Raw genomic sequence first — 22,491 nt, forward strand, 5'->3', positions numbered from 1 at the left:
ACAGCTCACCAATCACAAATACATTAAAGTGGTGTCACACATCATGTGATAATCAGTTCTTTCTGTAATGTTGACAAAATTATCTGACTTGGAGAAAATTATTGAACCCATTTGTCAAGTTAACTTTTTTTTTTTTAAACCAGGGAAGCCATTAAGAATAAATCATTATTTACAATGGCGGCACGGCAAAAGGTGAAGCCTCTTAAGGAAGAGTCTAAAATAAATGTCAAAAGTTATTTAAAACACAACAAAACAAAAACAGCAGCAGCAACACACACCAAAAAATCCCAAAATACGTATTACATATGACAGACATATATTTTGATTGAAACATTTATCAAAGAAATTTCTTTGCAGTTTCTAGAATGAGATCATTTGCTCTTTTCTCTGTCATTGTGAGGTGACAGTCAATTAATTGATTATTTGACCATCGGAAAATTAATCACCAACTGCTCTGAAGTTTTCTTAATTGTTTACGCTATTTTATCATGCAAAAGTGGCAAATATTTACGAGCCCAAGCTTCTCAAATGTGACGATTTGCTGCCTTTCTCTGCTATAAATTCTCAAATAAAACTCAGCTTAAAGGTCGTTTTAAGGAAATACAAACGTGAGTTTAACTCTAGTCTCTTTTTTTAACGATAAAACAGATGCTATATATCTCCTTACAGCTTATCCTGGTTGCTATTAGACAATATAGTGATTTATTCAGCGCTACGCTGTTGGGAGCAGCTGCACATTTAATCACAATTAATCAAAACACAGCAGAATAATGAGAAAGTGACAAATATACAGTCGGTCTACAGTCAAAAATTCAATTTCACCCTAATAACTGAATTCTTTTGTCTTCCTTGACATTTTACCACAGCCCCAAAAAAGAATATTTGCTTTATAAGCCGATTAAAAGTGTACTTTGGCCTCTCAGAAAACCCAAATCAGCAGTTACTCACCTCAGCAGCTGTATTTCCTCAGGGCAGCAGGGATGTCCACGCCGAAAAAAAATAGAAATAATTAATAAATCCTGACACGACAATCTGTAGACTCAAGAGGTGTTGTCGTTTCTCTCCGTTCTCATACTAGAAGTCGCAAAAACCGTCAAAAGTGAAGTTTAAAAGTGCCAATTAGCAGGTTTACACATGTAGCCTGTATGCTAGCTGCTAGGTGCTTCAAACTGCAGCGCCAAGCTAGCGGAAGAGAAAGCAACAACATCCGGTTAAGAATTTCAAAATAATAACACTACTAATAATAATGACAACAATAATAATAATAATTTAAAAAAATAATTAATTAATGATAATAATAACAATTCATGATTTTTATCATCTCGTTATCAACATGTTTCTACATTGGGCAGTGAAATGTTTGTTTGCCTCCTCACTTACTGTGCTTCAAATATAAATATTAAGAAAAATACAACAATGCAACATTACAACAGAGACAATATTTACAACAAACATGAAGGTATGTGCAAAAACAAAAAATTCACAGGGCTTGTGGGGACAATTGTCAGCATGTCAGCAAGTCCAGCTGACACTGGAAAATACTATTTGGGGTTTTTGTTTAATTATTTTTCTTATTTTGCACAATAAATTCCATACATTGAAAAGCACTGTATTTTATGTCTACATCTGCTTTAAAGAGGATGCATAATATGATGTTAATTCCACCACAGAAGAGACTTGATGTTCACTAAAATTAAGTGGGAAAAAGTGTATAACATTACTGTTTGTCAGTATATCAGATATTGGCAACAACAACAAAAAAAATCAATTAGCATACATTTTTATTTTTTTCCTGTATGTCATCTTCATGAAGATGAAGATTTTGTGAGCACTGCTTTACCTGGTCTAACACAGATTCATTGTGTGTCCGTATTTTGTTTGTGTTTGACTATATTTTATGATTAAACTACTAATTTAAAGTATAATTAATGTGGTAGCCCTTTTCTCTGTTGTTACTGTTTGTTTGCACTTTTTGCTGTTGTGACGCTGTAAAATCTTCTCCTGTAATCAAGTTAACTTTTATTTTGTAGGGCCCACATAAGTACATTACATGTCTCAGTAAAAGTACATTGACACTTATTTTTTAACTTCATTATCAGCTGACTAATACGCGACAAACACTTCCGCCGTGGATTTTTAAGATCCTGTGAGAAGTCGCTGCATTTTTCTGAGAGCCAAACATGACCGACCGTTTAGAGAATAAATAAAATTACATCTGCAACAAAATGTGAGCATCACTATTTATTTTCTAAGAAGTAAAAGCTTTGTCGAGTCTCGTCGGTCTCATGAGCTCTATGAGCGCAGACAAAAGCAACAGAAAGAAAACAATCGAGCAAAAAATAAAGAAAACACGAGAAAAAGTAACTACATTTACTCGAGAACTCTAGGTCAGTGGAAATTTGAGGTACTAATATTGCACTTTTTACTTTCCTACTGCATTTATTAGTTACTTAAAAAAGGTTTTGCATATAAAACATACAGAGAAGTTTTAAAATGCTGCTTTCCTTATAATAATCAAAATCTGAATTTGATTAATTACCAATTAGGTTTTCATTTACCAGGAATTTACCTTGGTCAATAAAGAGATGGAGAAGTACAAAAGTAAAAACACCCTGTGTAGTGACAATAATTAATATAACTTAAAACGTCTACGTTAAATCGGTAGGTTATTTTAAGTAAATGCTGAAGTGCTGAAGGATAACTTGCGTTCACAAAAAGATAAATATCCCAATCTTACAGTCTGCATTAGAAAATGAGACCGTAGGGTTATGTTTACATGGAAAGTGAAAATTAAAAAAAAACATTTTGAAGGATTTCATACTATTTTCACAAATTTTATAAAACAAAAAATAAATTGCTTAATGGAGAAAATAATGCGCAAATCAATCCAGAATAAAATGATTATTAGTTCAAAATCAACTTTACCTCCACTAACTAAAACAGAAAAAGACTCTGCTTTCACATTAAGGCACGAGTGATATTAATATAATTGTATCACGTACAGGTATAATATATAATATCATAACTGTCAAATTGGACATTTTCTGCATTGAAAATTATTTTAAATACTTTAAGGGCATTCATACTTACAAACTTTTACCTAGGTAATATTTTAATACATGATTTTTAAGTTATTACAGAGTATTTTTAGTGTGGTATTAGTATTTTTTCTTGAGTTCAAGTAATTTAATACTTCCTCCACTGTTTACATGGTGACCGCACTGTTTGTATCGATGTGTTGATGGATTGGTTTGGTCTGAGTCGACAGCGCTGGGAACAGTGAAGCTAGCAGCCGCATTTCAGAGGTAAGAGGAGAAACTAAACAAACATTAAACACTCAACGTTACATAAAGACACGATAACTTGATGTTAAACATATACAGACGTGAATCTGCATTAAATCAGATTCAGTAAGCTGCATTTAACCTGAAACTTCACCACGTGGGTTCAGGAACAAGCGCTGTGTCGTCGTTATATGTGCTCGATTTGTAATACAGCGTTGTCTGGGCGGGCGGGGTTTGCTTTGTATTGAGCTGCCTTATGTTAAAAGCTTGAAACCCCGACCACGCGGGCAGTTTGTTGACGCAAAACAAACGCTCCTCTGGCTAAGTACAGCAATGTGCTTTAGCAAGCTAAACATGAACCAAAAGTAAGCATTTAGATGATTATTTAAAAGCAGAATATACAGATATTACCTAAAGAAACCGGTGATACAGCTGTGTTCATATCAAAGTCACACCACTTACGGTGAAAATAGCACGAAACACTAACCTCACTCTGACTCACATACACATTATAAGTCGCTGTAATATAAAGTTATGCATTATGATCAGCGATGGAAGAAGTATTAAGATTTTTTACCTCAACAAAAGTAGCAATACTACAGTGTAAAAATACTCTGCTACAAGTGGTGTACTGCAGTCATAATCAAAGTCCTCGAGCACGTACAAAAGCATCAAAATATATTTGCAGTACCTCAAGTAAATGTACTTATAATGCACAATCACCTATTTAAGATTCATATGTATGCTGCAGCTGTTAAAGGTGGGTCCATTTTATTTGATTTTAATTTTTTAATTTGAGTATGTGTATATGTATATAATCTGCAGTAAGTAAATAAAGCTGTCAAAAATGAATGCAGTAAGTGGAGTAGAAGTATACTGTAGCATAAAATTAAAATGCTCTTGTCAAATACAAGTACCTCAAAATTATACTTAAGTACAACACTTGAGTAAATTTACTTAGTTACATTCAATCACTGATTATGATCATACTTTGACTGATTAATGATGTGATACAGCGCACTAACGTCAGTCTTAAATGTAATCTGTAGTTCCTTTTGTTTGCATGCTGTGAGATGTTCTCAACATGTTATTGTCTTATTACATTTTAACATCAAGATATGAGATTTCTAACGCTGGATGACACGAGTGCGTTACTGATTAGGTTTTTTTAAATGTACAGTATAACACTAGACTAGGGATGCTAACAATTAGTCAATCAATTAATCGTTTGTTAAGAATGAATCAAACGTGACATTAATCGATAGAATATGTCATGCTGTCAAAGTTTATGCAAAATGTTAGTGTGTTTTAATTGAGGGAAAATCGCATTTAGTATTGTTTGAAATTAGCAAAGTTTTTATGTTTGTTTTTTTTAAACCATTAATCAATTGTTAATTTTATCTATGATCAATAAGGAAAGTGCAGTTTAGTACCTGTGTGCACTTCTAGTCCGGAATATGTTTCATGGTTTGGTTCGGACGTCTTTGTTACGGTGGAGGAAAATCTAACTGCTGCAGCAGACAATACAAATTTAGACTATACGGATCCTCTGATTTTACGGTAACAGTTTCTCAGTGAACATGAAAACACACCCGTGCACAAAGATGAAGAAGTCATTTTTTCAATTTGGTGGTGCAGAATTTTACTGCTCCAGCTCCAGATAATAAAAACAAAGCTTTGAGATATTTTAGAAAATGTTTATTTTGTACGAAGACTAAATCCTGTTGACATATTATGGGGACAATACACGCTAACCAAAGCAGGATAAAATAACTATGAATCAGAATAAAGTACCTCAGATACGCACTGATTCCCATAGCAGCAGTTTAGGAATACTACTTTTTAAATAATTTTTTTGTAATGTGATCAATCAAAGTGTTTCTCGTGTTTTTGTGAATCAGGATTCAGCATCACCCGAGGCTGCCCGTCATGGGGTTGACCAAGCAGTACCTGCGCTATGTTGCCAGCGCAGTGTTTGGAGTAATCGGAAGCCAAAAAGCCAACGTCGTATACGTGACCCTCAGAGGGGGAGAGAGGGGGCGCTACGTCGCAGTGGCTGCATGTGAACACGTGTTCATCTGGGACGTCCGAAAAGGAGAGAAGGTGAGGTTTTAGTTTTGGCGTTAGACATTCGGGGACGGTTTCATGTCTCCTGAGAGAAAACGTTTTCCGGGTCAGTTTCCAGATTTCATTCATGGTCGTTTTTTTTCTGTCCAGGTCCTGATCCTGCAGGGCCAGAAACACGAGGTGACCTTCCTCTGCCCCTCACCTGATGGCATTCATATCGCCGTGGGTTACGAGGACGGAGCTGTGCGAATCTTCAGCCTGATGAACGGCGAGAGCAACGTCTCCTTCAACGGCCACAAGTCTGCTGTCAGCGTCATGCACTACGACGCGCTCGGCGCTCGGCTCGTCACCGGTTCCAAGGTGAGTCCGGATGAGGAGACTCGATATGTAATCACACAAAGGTGAAGATAATCTGAGTTTCGGGCTTCGATTGCTCGCATAAATCCACACAAATCTTTCTTTTTCATGCGTTTTCCAGATTTGATCAAATAAATCTAATTCCAACGTGAGCTTTGTTTCCTGTTTGTTACAGCGTGTGTTGAGCGCGTTATTACCTTCTCCTCCCCCCGCAGGACACAGATGTGATCGTGTGGGACATCATCAATGAGTGCGGTCTGTACAGGCTGAGAGGACACAAAGACGTCATCACGCAGGCTTTATTCCTCAAAGACAAGAACCTCCTGGTGACGAGGTAACACACCTTTCAACCGGTGCCTGAGATGAGCAAACAAAACATTATTACAATACTGAAAATTCATTATTTATTAAAAATCAAGGAAAGAGAAGAGTCAGTTATGTCCACTGTGTCCTCAGTGGTGAGGACAGACAGCAGTCAGGTCAGGGTTATTTATTTAAAAAGCAAACTACACAAAGATAAAGATTATTATCAGACTCGCTCATGAACCTTCAGGTGAGTTTGAGTCGTGCTTTTCATACAGTATGATATTATTTGTAATATGTATCATTTAAATGTTGTTTTGACTAACACAGATTTTTTGTGTCTTTGTGTTCTGCACAGCTCCAAGGACAGTTTTGTGAAGTGGTGGGACCTGGACACGCAGCACTGTTTCAAGACCATGGTGGGCCATCGCAGTGAGGTGAGGGGCTTCATACTCTCCGACCATTTTTAATAAACAAAGAGGTGTCCGGACCAAGCAACAACGTTTGGGACTGAAAAATGAAGCCAATTATTTAGTGCCAAAATCTACTAATGGCCATTTGAGGCCGACTCCAAGAGCTACAGCGTCTGCGTCTATTATTTTAATACAATCCACTGCGGAGGAGAGAACATTTAAAGTATTTCACTGATATAAAGAAGGCCTTCATGTAAAATGCATCTGTCTCTTCAGTAAAAATACACAAATACTTTTGAAATTGGTGTTACATGAATAAAGAAAACAGAAAAAGGACGCTTTTGCTCAAACATTTGAGGCGAGAAATGGTCAATTCGGTAACAGAATCTCTTTTATTTTCGATCAGCACTGCTGAGTTTTACTGTTTGATCTGTTTTTTCGGCGTCTTGTTTTTAATGTGCAGGAAGCAGTGTGGCGCCCGCTTCCTGTTGACAAACTTTCACCGTTACAGTTAAACATGGCTTTAAAATATGTTTCTGGAAACATTTTAAGGAGAGAAAGAAGCAGTGTGGTAACATAACCTTGATTTACATTTGATCAGCACTGCCTCGTTTTACCGTTTGATCGGATCTCAGTTCTGAGAGCGGTGGGTTCGTCTCACTCTGCGCTCGTTGTGTCCATGGTGGTGCGGAATAAGAAAATACGAAAGAACAGCCTGTAGTTTGAGCAACAGCCCCAAAAGCCAGTGAACTCTGCCGAATGATGTGAATGATGTCTTTTGGCAGTGTTTCGCCGTGGGAGAGGAAGGATATCCAGGCACACACTGTTTTGATACAAAGCTGGTTGAAAACTGGCAAAGTGTCCTTCATAAAGTACACAGCGCAAGGACCAAGTCATCTGAATGAGAATGAACAGGAAGATTTTATCCAGCTGACATCATATAAACTTTGATTTATTAAGACAATTAAAGAAAACGGTTCAGGTTACTAAACACAGCGTTGTCTCACTTCTCACTCTCCTTGTTTGTTTTTATGCCTCTGGCTTTTCTAATGCAAAGTTAATGAATTATCTCTCCTGAGTTTCGTCTGAAAAGTTAATCTGATTGTTACAACAGCTGCTGACATGAGGAGACAGGATTGATTCAGCTGAGTGGAGGCTGATAATTAAATCACTGTGGCTGAATATTTACAGTCACTGTTGTCATGACGACCTCAGGCTTCATCTCACAGCTTTATAAATAAAATCAGCTTGTAATTTGGTAAATGAGTGGCCTGTGAATGGTCAGAGTGCTACAGTGTGGCCAAATTGTTAAATTAAGAAGTCTTCAGACAGTAGTATGTAACATCAGCAGAATGTCCATTTTGAATGCAGTCCAGCCAAAAATAAGATGTTTTTGTTTGAAGTTTTTAACATGATATATTGCCATGCATATTCATGATTGTTTGTTTTAAGGTGTTGTATGTATCTTTAACACCTCTACAAAAAAACATCTGTTTCTTTGGTCTTTTCAGTGACAGCATCAGCCACTGATTAAAAATGTAATATTAAAATATATTGAATATTAAAAATTTAAATATTTGATTCAACTTGACATTATCCTCCCTGGATGTTTGAGAAAAATCTATGTGACTCTTTATTTCTGTGTGTGTGTGTGTGTGTTAGGTGTGGGGCATGGTGCTGCTGAACCAGCAGAACAGGCTGTTAACAGGCTCAGCTGACAGCGAGCTTCGAGCGTGGGACATCAACTACCTGCAGGAGGTGAGGAGGACGACAGCTGGACACTTTGTTCTCACTAAATGCAGCTTTCCTGCTCGCTGTAAATGAGTGACGCAGAGAAGAAGAAAAGAGATGAATGAGCAGAAACTGATGCTGCCTTACTTGTTGTAAAGGCTGTCTGTCCGTCTGTCTGTTCAGGAGAAGGCTGAGGGTGAGCCCAAGGTGAAGAAAGGAAAAACTCTGCTGGATGATGACGATGAAGACAACGAGGAAGGACTGGATGAAAGTCCTGGAGAGGTACGAGAGAAATCAAAGTTAAGACAACGGGAGCAAAACAGGAAGCAGCAAAGTCTGTTTCACCATAATTAAAGTGCACCTCCACAGTTTTAGCCTCACACTGTCATTATTTTTAACAGTGAGGCTGTTTTACGTGAGAAAGTGTTTTTCTAGCGCAACATCTTGACTGTAAACTTCGTCCTCTATCTTTCCTCTTCCTCTCAGCGCATCCTGAGTTGTAAGAAAGCCGGCTCCATCCTGAGAGAAGCCCGAGACCGAGTCGTCTCTCTGACAGCAGACGCTAAAGCCAGAGTCATCGCCTGCCACGTGAGTGTTAAAGCGTACAGGTTTCCTCTGAAATATTGTAAAACGTTGGTGTTCCTTTAGGAATCTTGAAACATCTTAGGATTAATTTTCTGCCCAAACCAAACTTAAAACGCGATGGATATGGGAATAAAATCCTAACCACAGTCAAGCATAAATACAGCAAACCTACTCTGGCATTTCCGAACCCCTAACACAGAGCTCTGAGCCCGATTTCGTTTAAAAACTCAAAGGTTGTGTTTTAGTCTAGCTTTGCAGAAATGGAGACTTGTGAACATTATTAAAGACACAAACATTCGCTCCCTGATTGAGTCTCATCAGTCACGACATGTGAAGCCACAACATTTTATCTTTGGGATTGTATTCTTCTTGTGCGGATACTCCTGTCCCATTAATTTCAATTATTCCAGCAAAGAGTGATGCTCCCAGTGCCGCTCTGATATGTCGCTGCAGTTGCTATCTAATTTTTTTGTAAACGAGGCCTGAGGTTTCCGGCACTGTCGGCTCTAACAGGCCGTCATCAGAGGCTGTTTTTAGCTGATTAACCACACTGATTGAGAGAGATGAAGGCAGTTTTGTGGCCCACAAAACCCAGTAAAGCCCAGTTAAGTACTAATGTCTTTTATTTAGTGCAGTTTCTACTTGTTTTTATTTCTTTCATTTTGTTTGTTCAAGCATGAGGCCACAGTGCAAATGAGAGGAAAATCTCTGCAGATCAGGCTGCAGATATTTGTCCTTTAATCAGTTTGTATTGTGACCACATGACAAAACTGTTTGTGATTCACAGTTGGATGAATTTTGTTTGTAGCCTCATTTGTTTTGTTTGTTTATTTTGGATCAGAAACATTGTTTATTGGAAAGTTATTTCCTTCATGACGGCTCAGGCAGAATAAATGTGTTTGTGTTCAGCTGGCTGTCAGCTGTGATTTTAGTGTTTAATTAACAAGAGGTAAAGTGTTGCTGTCAGCTCCGTTATTGTCTGTGTAAGATTTATTAAGTTAGCCTGATGTGTCAGAATCCTGAAGCTGGAAATACAAAGATTTTTACATTGCGGTTTAGTTGTATTTTATGCAATTAATGTACTTTGTGTTTATCAGAACTTGTGACTTTCAGATGCAATATTATTATTATTATATACATTTTTTGGCTGCTAATTTCTTCAACCTACTTCCAGCTACAGAAACTATTCAAACAACAAAATGATCAGCTGTTTCAGGATAATAGTGCTGCAGTTAACTTTTTTTTCCTAACCGATACACTGTGTAAGATTTTAAGCTTTTGTAAATAAAGTTTTACAACTTATGTGAATGGGAGCAATGACATACTATCTACATACTACTACTCCCGATACATTAGAGTGTTCAGGCATTGTTTCATATTGCTGCATTTTCAGCAGTGCTTAAGAGATTCATTTCAGCTTTCACATGCATTTTCTGCAGTAAATGCAATTATCTTGATATTATATTGATATTTGTGTTTTAGGCAATAAATATATATCTCTTTTCATTTTTTCCTCAGGGCAATGATTCAGTGCTGGAGCTTTTTACTGTGCTGTCAGAGGAGGAGGTGCAGAAGAAAATGACAAAAAAGCTGAAGAAAGCCAAAAAGAAGGCAGCAAAGTAAAGACAGTTGTTTCTGTTTGTTGCCCTTCCTGCTGCAGCTGCTGCTGCTACTTTCACTAGTATTTTTAAGTACTTTATACACCATTGCACCTACAACTTCTGATCCTGCTGCAGTGTAGTGTGTGTGTGTGTGTGTGTGTGTGTGTGTGTGTGTGTGTGTGTGTGTGTGTGTGTGTGTAGTAGTTACTCACCTGTATGCTGAAGCTTGTGGTGTTGCTGCCCCCTGCTGTAGAGCTCAGGAAGACACAGGCGAGGAGGCAGAGGAGCCGGTGGTGGAGAGGACGCTGAAGGACGAGATCCTCAGACTGACCAACATCAAGGCCTCCTCCAAGATCAGGTCAGTGTGGAGCCAGAAAGAACAACAGCAGCTCAGTGCACGGATACTCAACTGTCTTTGCCTGGGCGACATTTTTTGCAAAATGACACGAGGCCAAGGGCCAGTTGCAGCAGTCCCATTCATGTTCCTTGGATTTTAGGACATTTCTAGGATCTTTAAGACATTTGTAGGACTTTAGGATGCTTCCAGGATTACGCAGAGTTTCTGGGATTTAAGGACATTTTTAGGATCTTAGGACATTAGGGGCTTAGCAAGCAACCTATTGGGGGTGGGGGATCCTCCACTGTCACTTTTTTATAAACAAGCTCTATTTTGATGCTGTTTTATGCACTCTAGCACCTCATATAAACTAAAAGTACAAAAACAATTGTCAGTGTGAATCACTTAACTTTTTTTGTGAATAGAAAATGGTTGGGGGGGCCACACCAGATTTGGCCCGTAAAATGTGCGCCACTGCCTTAGAGGTTAGAGAGATGAGCTTGTGACCAGCGAGTGTATGCAGTACTCACATGTCTCCTCCGTCCTCGCTCAGGTGGGTCGACTGCCTGTCGTGTGCAGGTGGCGAGCTGAAGGTGGCGCTGCTGCTGCAGAACAACACTGTCGAGACCTACAGCCTGAAGACCTCAGACAAGATCCCAACAGCCAACAAGACTTCTCGCCTGACGCTCGGCGGCCACCGCACCGACGTCCGCACGCTGGCCTTCAGCTCGGACAACCTGGCCGTCCTCTCCGCCTCTGGGGACACAGTCAAAGTTTGGAACAGGTGAAATGTCTCACAGCTCTCTCATGAATGTGACAAAAACTGAGCGGTGGTCTGACAAGATGTCCCGTCCTGCTGTTACAGGTCGACTCTGCAGGTGGTTCGCACGATGGCGTGTGAATACGCCCTCTGCTCCCTCTTCGTACCTGGAGACAGACAGATCATCCTGGGAACTAAGGTATTGCCTTTTTAAGAACTGGCTGCTATTTAGAGGCCAGTTTTGTGTTTCATTTGGAAATTCTTCAGTGGGACGAGAGGACAGGGTTGATAGTTGAAAAACATTATGTGCTGTTTCTCCTGTCAGAGCGGGAAGCTGCAGATCTTTGAGTTGGCCTCAGGAAGCCTCCTGGAGACTGTGGATGCTCATAACGGAGCTCTATGGTCCCTGTGCCTGGCCCCAGATCAGGTAAACACCTGCAGCGCTCTGTTTCTCTCTGTTTGCAGTCACACATGACTTAACCCTTTTGGTAATATCGCTCTTGTCCTATCATGCCTTACATTATTCGGAAAATGAGCTGTTTTTTCTGTGCTTTCTCATTCGTTCTGTGCGTTTCATTCTGTAGAGGGGCATTGTCACAGGAAGTGCAGATAAGACAGTGAAGTTCTGGGAGTTTGAGCTGATGAAGGACAAAGAGACTGGACAGAAGTAAGACACCAGTTCATTCAATGCTGAAATAATCAGTGCAGTTCATTTGGGATGATCTCCTGTTTCCTTGCACCTCAAATAAAGTAATCATTAAGACTTATCATGATACAAGGCCCTATGAAAATGATTTTGACCTACAGCCTTGCCTGATCCACTCCACTCTGCTGTGTGTGTGTCATCTCCCCTTTAAAAGTCAGGTGCACCTCCACCTTGTACCTTGCTATTCACATGGTAGCTTCTGCAAATTGGAGAAGCAAGCAGTTTTTTTTCTTGATAGTAATGCAGTAAGATCAGTGATGTCACTGCAGCAATAATTGTTTAAAGCAGTAAAACTAAAAACTGTAGTTATAGACTGGAAAGGAAACAGAACTAAACTTTTTTATTCTGAAATAATCAATGAAGTTACGCTGCTCCTCATGTGTAAATGCACACGCAACACTTTCTATGTGATACAGGAGGCTGACAGTGAAGCACACTCGCACTCTGCAGCTGGAGGAAGACGTTTTGTGCGTGAAATTTTCTCCCGACCACAGACTGCTGGCTGTCTCTCTGTTAGACTGCACTGTCAAGGTCTTCTACACAGACACACTCAAGGTACATAAAAACACATCACTAGAACCACCTGTATTAAATATAATAATGATGGCATGTTCAATGTGTTAATGTTGTCTTATAATCTGATTTCTCCCTCTCGCTGCTTCAGTTCTTCTTGTCTCTGTATGGACACAAGCTGCCTGTACTTTGTCTGGACATCTCACATGTGAGTACTCTCAAGCTGCTGCATTTTGACCCTCATTCTTGCCTCCCACACTCTGACGTTGTGTTCCTGTTGACCAGGATAACACGCTCATCGCCACCGGCTCCGCTGACAGAAACGTGAAGATCTGGGGTTTGGACTTCGGCGACTGTCACCGCTCGATGTTTGCTCATGACGACAGGTAACGCCCAACAACATGGACTCAAACCAAACATGTGTTCACTGGAACAAAAACTGTTTTTACTTGATCAAGTGTGTGGTGATGAAATCATTTCTGAGGCTGTTGAGTTTCCAGCTGTGACTTCATGTGTTGTGGTCAGAGACTCTGATCTGAGTCCTGTTAACTGGGACTGCCCTGTGACTTCACACCAGCTGCTCCTTCATCTCACCGCTCATCTGTTCGCTCAGGGATCATCTCGCTTTTTGTCTTTGGTGCTTTTTCTTCTTCTCTTCTCATTTAATGTACGAATCTGTGTTCACTTAGCTGTGCAAAAGAGGATTCTGCATTCACACCATTGTAATCCAAGTGGCAATGGTAAAAGTCCCCAGATGGTCACAGGAGTTTGATGGTGAATTTTCAAAATAATAGACCCCAGCCTTTAAAAGGAGTTTACGGGGGCCCTGGACAATGTTTGATTTTCCAAATAAAAGCCCTGAGATTCAATCAGGAACTTACAGGAGGGCCCAGAATAAGCAACATTTTCAAAATTGTAGTTTGATCAAATTAAAAGTGGTTTTAAATTTTTAATAGCAGCAGTGAATGAAGTAACCTTAAATCTTCAATCTACTCCACTTTTATGTGCATTTAACTTTTAAACTGACTAAAGAGTTTTCATACTTCTTCCATAAATGTTTTGTTTCAGCTACTTTTTATTGATACTTTCAGCTACAGAAACCATTCAAATGTCAAAATGTTATCTCCTTTAAGGACAAATATGCATGTATTCAACTTTTTTCTACTTTTTTATGCTGTACAAAGAAATGTTTTTTTCTTCAGGTTTTTCAACACTGCAATGCATTTTCACTCTAAGATTCCAGTATTTTCAGCACTGCTTTGCAATTTCAGCTGTCCGTATTCAAAGATGTTTTGTACAGGAAATGCATTTTCTAGTTTTCTTTAAACTTTCAGTTTCTTTCTCTCTTTTATTCTTAATTATTTTCTCTCTTTTACTGTCTTATGGTTATTTCCTGATTTTCTCTGCTTTTTTTCTCCTGCCTGCTGAGTAACTTTCTTTTGTCTTTTTGCCACACGTCCACACATTCTATCTTTGTATTTGATTTCTAATATATCTTTTCACTTGGCTGACTCTGTCTTTGCTCAATCTGTTTCTCCTCCACAGCATCATGTTCCTGCAGTTTGTCCCCAAGACTCATCTGTTCTTCACAGCAGGAAAGGACAAGAAGATTAAACAGTGGGACGCCGACAAGTTTGAGCACATCCAGACGCTAGAGGTGACGCTGTGCTGCATATTCTTCATATTTGGGGTCCAATGGCTTAGATCAAGGAGCCTCTGGCAGGCTTACTTTACATCTCTAATGCTGACCACATCCTGTTTTTCAGCTGTAAACCAGATTTGACAAACTGAGAGTCAGAAAGTAAATTATGTGCATTTGCTGACAAAGCAGCAAATGACTTTAAGATTTTAGGTGGTTGCTGGTGTGTGACCTTGATTGTCTAGAGGTTACTTGGTAGTTTATAAGTAATACGTTTTTCTTTCTGCCCAGTCGTGATTTCGCACACCATTAATTTATCCACAGAAACAAAGACTAAAATCTCCAGGCTGACATTTGGCTTTTCTCTTTACCTCACAGGGTCATCATCGAGAGGTTTGGTGTCTGGCCATCAGCCCAAACGGCGACCACATCGTGTCGTCATCCCACGACAAATCTCTGCGTCTGTGGGAGAGGACCAGGGAGCCCATCATCCTGGAGGAGGAACGAGAGATGGTGAGGAGGACGAGGTGGACACCAGACAGATTTGACAATGACTCAAACACATAAACACACATTTTCTTTGTGTCTCTAAATGACCGTGTTTTCTTCTTCTTTTCTTTCTTACAGGAGCGAGAAGCAGAGTTTGAGGAGAGCTTGGCCAAAGGAGATGCTCCTGTGGTGAGCGCTAAGTCTTCAACCTTTCTTTTAACCAAACATTACCTATATCTGAATGATGTAACGTCACATTGGAGAATTTCAAGCAAGCCATGGTTGAGATTTTGGTGGTGCCGACGCAGACTTCAGTCTCTGTAACATGAACCACAATCTAGTGGTAATATGCAGAGCATGCATAGTGGATCATAAAATGTTTAGCAACATTTTTTGCATAAGGGGCATAACTGTCGCCGTGCATTATGGGTTCTCTTTGTCTCTGTAGTACTCATTGTGTATATTTCACAAGTGTGAAAGGTGAATAACAGCTAAAATTCACTTTTCTGACATACAGAGATGCATTTGCTTGAATTGAACACTAGGGGCCTAATGTGTATACTGTGCAGAAATACACAGACACAACACTGTGTGGAAATGAAGCTTAACAGCGGATGAAGAATAAACCCCCAATGCATGTTTGTACGTTTTATACAGAAAACGTACAAACATAACAAAACCTTAAACAGGCTGTATGAGAGATGGCCTGTAGGAAAGAAAGAGCCCGTTGCTCTAGTGACCACTGAAAAGCACATGAACTTTCTAGAAACAAACACTATGTGTTCTGTGCACATCTTCCCCTTCTACTAAAACAGCCGTCACGCAGCCTGAGAGACAACAGTGGCTTTGTTGGTCTGTACATAATCAAGTATAATGTTATATTAAACACATTGTCATACTGCTTATTACAAATACTACACAAGTTAGATTTAGCACTTTGATGCCGTCAACACATGTTGTAACCTACTTTTTAATTTGCCGCATGTCGTAAAGACAAATGCGGGTTTGCATAAAATCTAACTTGTTGAAGTTTGTACACCTGATCAGACCAGCAAAACCAGAAACGAAATCAATGAATAATCAGTTCTGCTCTGTTTAAGATGGATGTAAATGCTGAATTAACTTGTTTTATCTGCAGGTACCTGGAGAGACTGAAGGAGAGGCTGCACCAGCTGGCAAGAAAACTGTCGAGACAGTTAAAGCTGTGAGTGGACTCAGCACTTCTTTTTGGATGTGAAAAGTAGATCATTTAAAGTTTTGATTGATGACACTGACATTAATCCTCTTCTGTGATTCGTTAAAGCAAGTGTCATATTTATCTGTGCCTAAAGCACGCAAAAACTGGATTATCAGAAAATGTAGTCACTTCTTCATAGACTGAAAGCGATGAATAAGCACTTTTTTAATGTTCTTGGATTATCAGAAAATGTAGTCACTTCTTCATAGACTGAAAGCGATGAATAAGCACTTTTTTAATGTTCTTCGTTGATGTTCTTGATTGCTTTCTGCAGGCGGAGCGAATCATGGAGGCTCTGGAGCTTTACAAAGAGGAAAACAGGAAGATGGAGGAGTATAAATACGCCTGTCAGACAGCAGGCAACGAGGTAGATGGAAGATAGGAAACTTTTTTATGGCACTTTCTGCCTAATAGTAATGTTAGTATTCTGATATATAAAATAAATCTGTTAAACAGCTGATGTTGTTTTGCAGCTTCCACCACCAAAACCCAACCCCATCCTCATGGCCTTTGGAAACATTTCAGTAAGTAGAACAATGATGAAAAATAAAAGTCTATTAACCAACATCGCCTCCAGTAACTGAACACTTATTTCAGGTCTTTGTCTGCTGTAGGTAACTGAGTCTGCTTTTGTTTCCCTTTCAGCCATCTCGTTATGTTTTAGACGTCATAAAGAAGGTCAGATCGAGGTGAGACGCGAACCCGTGACATGTAACTCTGACTTTACCCATAAAGCTGATCACCATCTGCAGTGCTCGTGCATATAAACACAACCGGTGTGTTTTTGTGATCCCCAGCGAGCTGGAGGTTTCTCTGCTGGTGTTACCGTTCCCGTACATCCCCGAGCTGCTGAAGCTCTTCAACAGCTACATCCAGCAGGGCCTGGAGGTGGAGCTGGTCTGCCGCTGCCTCTTCTTCCTCCTCAAGTGAGTGTAGACTTCTGTGGGTGTAAAAGAAAAAAAAGTTCTGTGTTTTTTTGTTGGATGAAATATTTTGACAGTTACAGAAGTGAGTCGAGGGTTCAGCTTGGGATCAACATGAGCTGGGAAAATCTTTTTTTTTTACTACAGTGTGCAAAATATGTAAATTAAAACAAATAAAAGATTTACCATGTATTTTGGAGCCATTTTTCATGCATTTGCACAAAATGTTAACTGAAGTTAATATGTGAATGTAAGGACAGATAACTGTGTGTGTGCAGGTGTGAGAAGTGAGTGATGTTCACAGTTTATTTTATTATTTTATTTTCAGAACATACTCCATGGTTGAAAAACTAAAGAAATAAACAAAAGTATCTTTTCACAGTGTGGATTATCTTTTTACAATTTGAAACAATCAAACAATTCTTCCACACTAAAATCTTTCAGGAATAATTAAATAGTTTATTTCGAGAAATTTGATGGTGTTCCTTCCTTTTTCTTTTAACCCTTTGAAACCAGAGTATATTGGCTTGATTTCTTTCAAAAATATGGGAAGAAGGTTTAAAAGTGGACTCAATGAAAACAGAAAATAATAATAAAGTATAACATTTTTTTAAACCTTAATTTTCAGAAGCATATTTTGTGCGCAGAACGATATGAGTGTGTGTGATATTAAATTTGTTGTCTGTTTCTTTCAAGGATCCATTTTGGTCAGATCTCCAGCAACCAGATGCTGCTGTCTGTCATCGACGAGCTGCGGACAAACACTGTCTCAAAAGTGCGAGAAATCAGAGTAAGTGACGCCTGGAGAGGAAAGTTCTGTCTCACAGAAAAGCTGTCGGTCATCTCCAGCGACAGAGATTCTTGTTTTCATCACCATTTCTTCTTTTTTGGCGTCTCAGGACGTGATGGGCTTCAACAGCGCGGCGCTCCAGTTCCTCCAGCGGGAGATCGAGAGCAAAGAGGACGTGATGTTCTTTGCCGACGCCACGGGTCAATTGGCGGAGAAGAAGAAGAAGAGGAGGAAGAGGGAGCGAGCCATCCTAACTATCGCTTGAATCAGAACGGACATTTTTCACTGTTGTTGTGTATAAACACTGACTCCTCGCTCGGGGGGGGCAGAGAGTTTTTGTATGTTATGAAATCCTGATAGGATATAACTGTTATTCAGGAGCACGCTTCATTTCCCAAATAAACTGTCCGACTTTTTCTCACAGTACTTGAGGTTTTATAGGGGGGGTTTCAAAACAAATAAATCCTCCAGTGCAGAGAGAAATGCAGTGTGTCTACACAGCAGTTCCCTCTGCAGCTTTAGGTTTCTATAAAATACATTTATACACAGTGACGCCTTAAATAGATACATGCGCTCCCTCCATGATCACCACACAGACGACAGGTATGATTTAAGCTGCTTTCTGACCTACAAGCCTACAGGGAGCGATTCAGGCCCAGAGCCAAACCATGCGAAACACGGTTTGGACATGGCAGGGGTTTCTGTCTACCTGAGCTCCGGACCACCTGGGTGTGACCACGCTGCCCCAAAAACCTCCCCTCGCTGCAGCCGTTCACCACTAAAATCATGGAGATGTAGCTCGACTTTACAGCCCTGTAACCTGGGAGAATTTATAGTCCCAAGGCCGGTTCAGTGTGGTAAACATATTTCATAGCGGGGGAGAAAATCTTGCCTCTCAGTTTTCATCTCTGCGTCTCGCTCACATGTGAACGGCGTGTTTTCCTCCTCTAATCCTGCGACCTTTAGAGGAGTTTCACACCCACATCAGACACTTCATTTTCCACGAGTGTGTTTATTTCCTGACCGTGGGGCGCTGTGGAATAATGAAATGAACCCTTTAAAACACCTCACGTTCACTGTTCATGTTTTAATCTCACGGCGGACAGAAAACAAATTAACTCTGTATTTACAGGGTTGTTAAAGAAAAATGGGGGGGGCAGCAGCTCTTTATGGGGCTGGATTTGGTCTCGAGGCTGTAAATGTCACACCTACCAAAATTAAAAATTCTTCAGCAAAATCCCAGACCGCGCTCTGACACACTCGCACGGCACTTACAGCGTATTAGCACCCAACAGCAGTTTGGAATAATCATCACAAACTGGTGAAAGGGGAAAAATGCAACGTGAAGGCCTCATATCTGACTCTGTGCGCCAAACATGTAAGTGATTATGTGACATTTCGCTGAACTTAAAGTGAGGTTACAGCACGAGATACGAACGCCTCGTGCCAAATCTTGATATGAAATCCCACAGCAATATTTTCAGGGTGTGTTGTGGTTTTAAACAGAACTTCACGCAGCGTAAATGAAACGTTGACAACGTTTCTCTCACTTCACTCAGCAGTCCGGACTTTATTGTTCATCTGAGCTTTTTTCTCAGTCACCAGTGTAACCAACAGGCGAGTTATTGCATTTTCAGCCTTGTGCTCTCTATTGTTTGGCCACAAAGTCAGTATACAGCAAGTGTTTAAGTCACATCAGACTTTAGCTCTGTTATGGAGATATTCCAGTCGTGTAGTAAAACAGCCTCAAATAACTTAGACATTGTTTTGATTTAAATTACTTCATATTTGAAATATTACAAAAACAGTTTAATCAAAGGTTTTTGGTATTACATTATGCCCCCCATCTGCAGTGGTGGAGGAAGTATTCAGGTCCTTTAAATGGGTAAAAGTATACAGGGTTCCTGCTGATCCTTAAAAAGTCTAAAAAGGCACTGAATTCATTCATCTCAAAATAAAGCCCTAACTGGTATGAAATCGAGTTACATTTCTGAATAATCGCAAAATAATTGGTAACATCTTTTTTCTTGTTAAATAATTTAATAAATTCCTCCTCTAAAACTCATCATGATGGGAATCGAAGCCGTGGAATCTCACATGCAGATTGAGAAACACAAATTTTACCAGAAAACTGACCTATACCTTTGTGAAAATATAATATGTTAGTTGATTTCCATGTGTTCCACTATAAAAAGGTTTTTGCAGGTTTTTTTGAAATAGATAATCTATCTTTTTCACTGGACAAAAAATGTAGCAATTTGGGAAAAAAAATCAAACTGTCCTTCTTCAATTTTGTTTATTGGTCTTAAACTTAATTCCAAGTGGCATTAAATCTACCTTGTCTTAAGCTGCAAGAACCCTGCAATACCAAACTGTAAAAAAATATTATTTTATATTTATAGATTTAGATTAATATTATGAAAAAAATGCTAGGTAAAACTATAGGGAAAAAAGTTTGGGAAAAAACTATATTTGTAATTATCATAACTACATATTTAAAATTTCGTTATAAAATATTCTCATGTTCAAGCACTTTTTTATCATATCTTTGTTGTTTTTTGTGTTTGTTTATTTTTTTAACTACATTTTAGGGGTAAATTTTTTGGGTCATTTCTTCTTTTGTTGCTCATTGCCTTTTTTCTATTTTTTTTAAAGATATCAAGCAAATTTGCTCAAGTTTCAAATGGTTAAACGATAACCAGGTCAGGGTTTTGAGCAGTCTGTCTTTGAGTCACTAGATGGCAGTGTTGCCTTTCATTAAACAGCCTTCAGACTTTCCCTCTTTGGTATCGGAGCTCTTGTCCTCCTTCATGTTCGGAGTTTACTCGCCTCCTGCCACCTGCTGCAGCGCTCAGCCTGTAATGGTCGAGGGTCAGGCAGCGCTGGCTGCTGGCCACAAGTCAAAGATACTGAGGGTCAGAGGTCATCATCTCTGCACTGAGACACACACACACACACACACACACACACACACACACACACACACACACACACGGCTTTACCAGCAACTTCAGTGCTGATCAGCATTTGGCCACATTTTCCTACAGCCGCTGTGTGTGTTAGTCAGAGGAGCCCCCTGATTTTTACTTGGATTCTCTGTCATTGACAAATAAGTTTGAGTTTTGTGTAGTTGGTGCTCTCTGCTTATGAGAATGATCCACTTCTTTCCTGTTTATTCCAAATAAGCAAAGCTCAACACTTCCTGTGTGACAGGTGTTTTTTTCAGCGAGCGTGCAGTGCCTTTATCAGACAGTCTAATGTGTTATTTAACAGCCCGTATTTGCATTACATTTTGACGGACAGCAGATAGTGTTACTCTGTGGTCGACACTGCTATAGTCTGTCATCATATGGTCTGCATGACATTATATACTGCGGGATATGACCGGCTCGTAGCTGCTGACTTGATTTGGTGGCCGGTGAATGTGATACGAGCTATAAATGTGTATGACCCGTACTTGAGATGGATGTTGTTGGCAGTGATGGGCCTCCTGTTACAGCAGCACTACTCCTCCGCTGAACTGTTTGCACTCAAACTCTTAAACAGTCTGACTCAATTCAAGTGACACAAACTTACAGATATGTGTCCATTATATATAAATAAATGTAATTTAATTCATTAATACTTTTTTTATGGCACATCCAATTCTTTGTTTTCAAGTTATCACTACATTTCGGGTATACTATGTTAGAATAAAGTGTAAATGAATTAAAAAAAAAAATTACATTAGTAAAAAATTTACTGTAGCAAAAGAGTAAGTGATGTTAGTTGTTACCTTTAAAAAAGAGGAAAGAATAAATAAGATTACTGGTTTGTTTCAAAAGGAGAAGCTTGCTGTTCATTCTAAATACAATACGCACAAGAGCACCAAATATGTATCAATCCGCAGATGAAAATAGTCCCCAACAAAAGCACTGTTTTAGGAAGTTCTGTTTAAAGGAAATTAAATAATACTTTTGTGATCTTTAAAAATAAGGTACAAATGAGAGCCAGAGGAGTGAGGGGAGTTAGAGCAGTGGCTCCCAATCGGTGGATCACAGTCCAAAAGAGGGTTGCGGGTCCATGCTGAATGGACTGCAAGTGCCTCTGGAATATGTCAAATTTGTGAAAAAGAAAAGAAAAAACACTGTTATTTTAAAGTAGTATAAGTTTCCAGCACATGGTTTTTATTTTGAAGTGTTGTTTTCCTGCTGTAGAGTGAGAGTTTTTTCCCCCAGTACAGGGATTATTTTACTGCCCTGTTCTTGGTATTATTTTGCCTAATAACATGCTGCGTCTTTGCAGCGTTTTTGTCACTGCATGATCTTGAAGCAATTATGTGAATGTTTTTAGTTGCAGTGCTCCTTATTCACTAAGTTTTAAGTAATTGTATTTTAATCTTGCAATATGTTTTATATTATCATGTTCTAAACCCACGTGTTATATGCATTTGTAAAATATGACTGAATATGTAGTAATTTATCTTATGTGTGGACCTTGAACGAGTGACTGAGGAGAAATCTGGACCCTGTGGCTGCACCAGTCGGGAACCAGAAAGTATTTAGAGACAGACTATCACATTGTTTGTTTTGCTTTTTCATCATAGTATTTGTTGATAACAAGAAACATTTGGAAATATCATCACTCTTATCCTTTAGATGATGAGCTTTAGAGGGGCTCTGTGCAGATTTCAGGGTGCATGTATTGTTCACACATGGTTCTCAACATGAAGGAGGCTGAGCTGGTGGCCAGCAGCTAACAGTGCTAACTCCATAAA

The 22,491-nt window shown here is 39.3% G+C and overlaps 2 protein-coding genes across 3 annotated transcripts in view; one reads left to right on the top strand and one right to left on the bottom strand.

Moving 5' to 3' along the window:
- gdap2 (ganglioside induced differentiation associated protein 2) overlaps positions 1-1,196 on the bottom strand; it is a 59,642-nt gene extending 58,446 nt beyond the window's left edge. For both annotated transcript variants that reach the window (XM_088083572.1, XM_088083574.1), the window contains exon 1: positions 949-1,196. The gene's annotated coding sequence lies outside the window, so the exon portion shown is untranslated. The remainder of the gene's footprint in view (positions 1-948) is intronic.
- A 1,974-nt stretch (positions 1,197-3,170) lies between these two features.
- Positions 3,171-18,158, top strand: wdr3 (WD repeat domain 3). Its single transcript, XM_042494475.2, has 27 exons — positions 3,171-3,305; positions 5,186-5,387; positions 5,502-5,711; positions 5,924-6,042; positions 6,370-6,448; positions 8,087-8,182; positions 8,339-8,437; positions 8,642-8,743; positions 10,259-10,359; positions 10,595-10,699; positions 11,232-11,462; positions 11,544-11,637; positions 11,764-11,865; positions 12,023-12,105; positions 12,561-12,699; positions 12,809-12,865; positions 12,943-13,043; positions 14,203-14,314; positions 14,675-14,809; positions 14,924-14,974; positions 15,924-15,989; positions 16,297-16,389; positions 16,496-16,546; positions 16,668-16,711; positions 16,820-16,948; positions 17,642-17,735; positions 17,845-18,158. The coding sequence occupies exons 2-27, from the start codon at positions 5,214-5,216 to the stop codon at positions 17,998-18,000; spliced, it is 2,823 nt and encodes a 940-aa protein (XP_042350409.2). The 5' UTR covers positions 3,171-3,305; positions 5,186-5,213; the 3' UTR covers positions 18,001-18,158.
- Positions 18,159-22,491: the final 4,333 nt, after the last annotated feature.

This window comes from Plectropomus leopardus, chromosome 10 (assembly GCF_026936395.1).
Source record: "Plectropomus leopardus strain MGB_pleo_1.0 chromosome 10, ASM2693639v1, whole genome shotgun sequence".
NCBI classification, from domain to species: domain Eukaryota; kingdom Metazoa; phylum Chordata; class Actinopteri; order Perciformes; family Serranidae; genus Plectropomus; species Plectropomus leopardus.

Bases quoted from the DNA above. Each gene is read 5' to 3' on its own strand.
- wdr3 (XM_042494475.2), top strand. From the start codon at position 5,214: ATGGGGTTGACCAAGCAGTACCTGCGCTATGTTGCCAGCGCAGTGTTT. The intron at 11,463-11,543 runs GTGAAATGTCTC...CTGCTGTTACAG, and splicing joins ACAGTCAAAGTTTGGAACAG to GTCGACTCTGCAGGTGGTTC. The intron at 17,736-17,844 runs GTAAGTGACGCC...TTGGCGTCTCAG, and splicing joins CAAAAGTGCGAGAAATCAGA to GACGTGATGGGCTTCAACAG.